Genomic DNA, 6,637 nt, shown 5'->3' on the forward strand with positions numbered 1-6,637 from the left:
TTTGTGTAAATTGCAGTGTGACCAGTACTCAATAGCTTTTTGTGCAATGATCACCTTTTAAGTGTACGGATTATCTATGTCTTGATCAGAATTTTTATGTCATAGGGAGTTTTCCACAGACCAGCTTGAGACTTACAATAAAATTTAGGTTGAAAAGTTAATAAAATTATTATTTTTAAAAGAAATAACAAAATAAAATAACAATAATGACAAATAACTAATAGTAATCTGCTCATCAATAGAGTATTATCAATCTATTAATTTTGTTGATTTTCAATTTTAATTTTTTTTAATTAAAAGAAAAAACCTAGTGCTTGCAAAAGACTATGGTTTGACTTAATAGCTTATAAATAATCATCTTTGCCTACATTGCATTACCATTCTAAAGTTCTCTTTGAACCAAAAACATGGGGTATTTGCCAAGAGTCTGTCAGTTTCTTTGCCTTGTTTTATCTTTTCTAAAGTTTCAAGCTACTCTTTTCTCATCTTTATCCTCTTCCTCAACAACAACACCAATGTGCTCTCGCCAAGATGGTGTTGCCTTGATCCAATTCAAGAACGCCTTTTCCATCAACAAACCTGTTTCTGAAAAATGCAAATCACTTGGCACCAAATCTTACCCTAAAACAAATTTATGGAAGGAGGGAACAGACTGCTGCTTGTGGGATGGAGTCACTTGTGACCATATAACAGGCCAAGTGATTGGTCTTGATCTACGTTGCAGCTGGCTGTATGGTACCCTTGATTCCAATAGTAGTCTCTTCCTTCTTCCACACTTGCAGAAGCTCAACCTGGCCCATAATCATTTTAAGAAATCCATTATTTCATCTAAATTTGGTTTATTTACTAGATTGTCATATCTCAACCTTTCTATGTCAAATTTCTCAGGGCAAGTCCCGCCTGAAATCTCCAGATTGTCAAAATTGGTTTCACTTGATCTCTCCTTGAATGACAGTCCAGCACTCAATGAAAATACTTTCAGTGGACTTCTACGAAACCTAACAGAGGTAAGGGAACTTTTTCTTGTTGGTGTAGACATGTCTTCCATCCGTCCTATTTCCCTAATGAATATGTCTTCTTCTTTAACATCCCTCAGCCTTAGTGGTTCTGATTTGCGAGGAGACTTCCCAATGAGCTTTTTTCGTCTACCAAACCTTAGGTTGCTTGATCTGAAGGGAAACAAAAATCTTATTGTCCATCTCCCAGAGTCCAATTGGAGTAGCCCCCTCCAGTATTTGAATCTATTAGGAACCTCTTCCGCTGGAAAATTACCTAATTCAATCGGTAATTTGGGGTCCTTGAAACATTTGCAGCTTGGTCTATGTAACTTCTCCGGTCCAATTCCTAGTTCATTGGGAAACCTGTCGCAACTTACTTATTTGGAACTTTCTAGAAATCATTTTAGTGGTCAGATACCTCCTTCACTCACAAACCTAAAACAACTCCGATCCTTGTACATTTTTGATAATCAACTAGATGGTTCCATTCCTGTTCAAGCAAGTGCTTTCCCTAACCTAATTGACCTAGACCTGTCTAACAACTTACTTAACGGAGCACTACCAGCTTGGTTATATACCATCCCATCATTAAGATTCATAACTATCCACAATAACCAATTGACTGGTCATATCAATGAGTTCCAATACAAATCACTCACATGGATATCTTTGGGGAATAATAAACTTCAAGGTCAAATTCCAAAGTCGATATTCGAACTTGTGAACCTGACTGATCTTGATTTATCATCAAATAACTTGAGTGGCATTGTGGAGTTGGACGCTTTACTGAAACTCCAAAATCTTGAATGGCTTGATCTTTCATACAACAGCCTGTCGTCCATAAATTCTAATATCAGTGCCACGCATACCTTGCCCAATCTCCGGATTTTGTATCTGCCTTCTTTCAATATCGGTGAATTCCCAATTTTAAGTGGCTCGACAAACTTAGAAGCTTTAGACCTTTCCAACAATAGAATTTATGGTCAAATTCCCAAATGGATGTGGGATATAGGGAGGGACTCTTTGCTCTACTTGAATCTTTCCTACAACTTTCTGACAGATTTAGAACAAATTCCATGGAAGAACATTCAGACTCTTGACCTCAACTTCAACTTGATTCATGGTAATCTCCCAACTTTTCCTACCAACTTGATTTTCTTGTCAATCTCAAATAATTCCTTAACTGGAGAGGTTTCTTCTCATATTTGCAATCTGAGTTCCCTCAAGGTGGTTGACTTGTCTCATAATGAATTGAGTGGGAAAATTCCACAATGTATTGGAAACTTCAGCAAATCGCTATTGGTGTTGAATCTAGAGAGGAATAATTTCCATGGAAAAATTCCTACAACGTTTGCAAAGAGGTGTGGATTGAAGAACATCAACTTGAATGGCAATCAATTTGAAGGGCCATTACCACAATCTTTGACAAACTGTAGGGATATAGAAGTTCTAGATTTTGGCGACAATAAAATAGATGGTACATTCCCCAATTGGTTGGAAACATTGCCAGTGTTACAAGTTCTCATTTTGCGATCAAATAACTTGCATGGCTTCATAGGCAATCCGAATACAAGCCACCCTTTCCCCAAGTTGCGAATTTTAGACCTCTCCAACAATGAGTTTGGGAGTACCTTGCCAGCCAAGTTTATAAAAACTTTTGAGGCTTTGAAATATCTCAATGGAAGTCCAGGTTCTATACAATATATGCAGGAAGCAAAACGCTATGAATGTTTTGTTAGCTTGACAGTGAAAGCAGAGGAAATTGAGATCAAGATATCAACGATATTCACAAGCATTGATCTCTCTCTCAACAAGTTTGATGGTGAGATTCCGGAAGTTATTGGAGAGTTAATCTCACTTAGAGGACTCAATCTTTCCCATAATAACCTTGGTGGTCACATTCCGCCATCAATGGGAAGTTTGATAAATCTTGAGTGGTTAGACCTCTCTTCAAACAAGTTAACTGGAGAGATTCCCCAAGAATTAGAAAACTTGACGTTCCTATCCATCCTAAACCTTTCTCACAACCAACTTGAAGGACCAATTCCCTTAGGCAAACAGTTCAACACATTTGAAAACGAGTCATATGAAGGAAACTTGGGGTTATGTGGGTTCCCGATGTCAAAACCTTGCAGCAATGAAGAGACACAACCTCCTTCGTCAATGACCTTTCAAGGTGATTCAAAGCTCACAAATACCTTTGGCTGGAAAGTTGTGTTAATAGGATATGGATGTGGAATGACATTAGGTTTGGCCATGGGATATGTTGTCTTCAAAACTGGAAAACCTAGATGGTTTGTGATGTTGGTCGAGGGTAGACTACACCAAAGGGCAACACGGTCACAGAAAAGAGCTCGTACAAGAAACGCAAGAAGAGTTTAGACGGTTCAAATAAATTCCATCTTTATGATAACTTCAATGTTTGGGGAAATGATTTGCTTGATGATAAGCTTACATAAAGCATGTTCTTTTTCTTTGTTGTAACATTGTTAATCCTCTGTACTTTAGTCCTTCCCAAATAATAGAATTACATTGTTAGTCTTGTTATGTAGTCGATTAACTAGAATACAGAGAATGGTTGGTTGGTCGGTTGTCTATGGCCTTTGTGTACAATGAAGGGAAATTCCATGACACCTGTTCATTCATATTTTATATTGGATGTAATATATTGTTATACATATATTCAAGATTGTTCGATTATGATTGTAAATTACATTTATTCATGTAATTTCATCAAAAAATTATCCAACAATAGTACTTTAGATTTATGACTTTTCCCACGAAAATAATAAATTTGGGTTTCTAATTAAAGTCTAAAGTAGTCTATAGCCCAACAATGGGGGCTTAATTTTAAGCCCAACAATGAGGATAAGTTGATGTAACATAGAAAAGGTCGTCTTATCAAACAATTGCATTTTCCTGTATTGAAAACAACTTGCTTGGAAAGACTTTTTTTTTTTTCTGTCAAAGTAATTTGCTTAGAAAGACTTGACTTAACGGTAACTTATTAGAAGTATGCAATCAAAATTGTAAAAATAATGTTAGCCCAAACAATAATTCAAAATCAGAATATTGTTAAGTGGCATATCCACAAACTTTGGAAACGCCAAACATGTGTAAATATCATGGCTTAAACAGCAAAAAAGTTTCTGAACTACAATTATTTATTCAACTAAATACTTATTTTTTTTATTATATCTAAACAAACTCTAAAACTAACCACTATCATATACAATGTCAACTAATATTTTAAGTCCAGGTAGCATATAACGTGGGTTGATGATGTTCTCATACCTCAAACTCAAGGATTTAAGATATAACAGACATCATACACTCGTGAAAGCATGTAAGACAATAATATCATACTAAAATAAATGTAATATCTCCAAAATCTATTCAAATGTTATACTTTACAAAACTTCAAATCTCCAAATAATACAATGCATATAATTCTACAAAAAATACAAATTTCTCATCTAACTAACATCTCTTAATAAACTAAAATCAAATACTCACATCAAAGCTCATGAATATCCCAGGATAGATGTTAATCTTACTAACCAAAATTCTCGCCAAGCCAATTTCATTTCCAAACATGCAAAAATGTTAAAATTTGTAAAAATGATAAAAGATTATAAGAATGAGAACAACCACTCAACAAGTAACTGACATCCTCTCAATTGGATTGAGCATACTTCAAAACATTTAAGTCAAAATTACTAATATTCACATAGATATCAAAACATAGTTTTCTGTAATATTATTTAAAATCATATTATTCCAAAGTTTCATCATCAAATAACAGAACAAACATAATTTCACAAACAATTAGATTTTAGTGGTCCCTTGTAACATGCTATGGTCATACTTAACCATTGTGGCATAGGTTATAATCATAACAAAAATCACAATTAACCTCAATGGCATTAGTTATAATTATATTAAAAACCTCAATTAACCTTAGTAGCATGGGTTATATGTATATCAAAATCAAATATTGGTTGTACCAAATAAATATAACAAATACTATTATTCCATAACCGGTGGTGCGATTTAGAGATCGATCTCTAATCACAAAATACATATCGACATAGCTAACAATTAACCCCCACTGGCAAGATAATGACATAGTCATATTAGGAGACAAAAAAAATATATTTTCTAATTATCTAAATTCATAAAATAGTAATATTTATTTTCACAAAACACATATCGTGCACATTAAAAGAATTTCATTTCAAATGAAATATTTTATATTTGTATTCACAAAGATAATTAGATATTATAAATTAGAAAAAATCGTATTCAAATTTTCAAAATGCGAAATCATGTTTTAAATACTTAACATTCTAAATCCAATATCTGGAAAGTATATATATTTTTGCATGCTTAACCCGGATTTAACAAATCATAGAACAAAATATATTACACATAATATACGAAATTCAAATTCACATTGAAGGTAATTTTTAGGGTGTAAAAATATCAGTCACTTACTGGATTCATTAAACCAAAACTAAAGCACAAAGAATCAGAATACTCTTGAAGCCTATTAATTGAAAAACCTCGAAATTTAAAACCAATACTACTAACTTATCTAAACGAAACATAACTCCCTGTTGGTCATTTTAAGGCATTTAGGATGTAACACCTCTTTACTAACCAAAACAAATTTTGATTCAAAATTAAAATTGATTTTCATTAATAATTTATAAATATATAAAACATTCAAAACTTAGAACTCATAAGTTATGATACAAAATCAGTGAAAACATGAGGTTGGATGAACATACATTAAATATAAATCAAAACTTAATTTCTAAAGAGTTTTAATAAACTTTTTCAAAATATACCAATTCAAAAATAATTTGTCAGATGAATATTTATTCATACAAAAATTCACTAAAATTTAAATAGCTTAACTTTCTAAAGTTTCTAACAAAAAAGGTCAAATATCGGTCAAGAAAAAATTTTGAACTAATTAAAAATGAATTTTTCTAAATTCTGAAATTGCATATTTTTATAATCATTTGACTTACTTTAAGCACTTATAGCGTACAACCTAAGTTGAAACTAGCTGTATAATAAGTATTAAATTGAACCTTATATAACATGCTTTAAAACCCAAATTCATTTTAGAAATAAAGATCATCGGAAACACAATTTTCAGAAGTCAAAATTTACAAAATCATCACTGAAATACCCAAATTTTTGAGTTTTTGGATACAATTAGCCTACTTTGAAACTTCTATTCTCTTAACATAGAAAGTTCCTAATCGAGCCATTGACATCAACTTAAACAGTATATTTTATACTAAAAAAGTCCCAAAAAAACGACTCAAAATGTTACCGAAATGTGTATATTGATGACCTAACAGTTTCTCAACTAACTTGAAAAATGCATCTCCCTAGCCACAAAACCAAACAAGATGCTATAAAAACTAATAGAATGATCTTTCAAGACCTTTCCATTGGTAACCATCATACCACCGAAAAGTCACTAGAAAGTATCGGATTTGAATGAAAATTAAAAAAACCAAAAATAACTTAAGGTTTTTGTACCCAAACTATGAAAATACAAAATCTAATCATACCTTAATTACTATTTTCTTGAATTGATTTCCCCTTTCTTTTTCGTC

General features: G+C 32.5%; 1 protein-coding gene across 1 annotated transcript; it reads left to right on the forward strand.

The window, feature by feature from the left end:
* Positions 1–407: 407 nt before the first annotated feature.
* On the forward strand, positions 408–3,380 carry LOC110419689 (receptor-like protein 6). Its single transcript, XM_021432781.1, has one exon. The coding sequence runs from the start codon at positions 408–410 to the stop codon at positions 3,378–3,380; it is 2,973 nt and encodes a 990-aa protein (XP_021288456.1).
* Positions 3,381–6,637: the final 3,257 nt, after the last annotated feature.

This window comes from Theobroma umbraticum, unplaced genomic scaffold, assembly GCF_002168275.2.
Source record: "Theobroma umbraticum cultivar Fairchild unplaced genomic scaffold, ASM216827v3 scaffold_67.0, whole genome shotgun sequence".
Taxonomy (NCBI): domain Eukaryota; kingdom Viridiplantae; phylum Streptophyta; class Magnoliopsida; order Malvales; family Malvaceae; genus Theobroma; species Theobroma umbraticum.

What these genes read in the sequence shown, in the direction of transcription:
- LOC110419689 (XM_021432781.1), top strand. Translation starts at nt 408, where the DNA reads ATGGGGTATTTGCCAAGAGTCTGTCAGTTTCTTTGCCTTGTTTTATCT.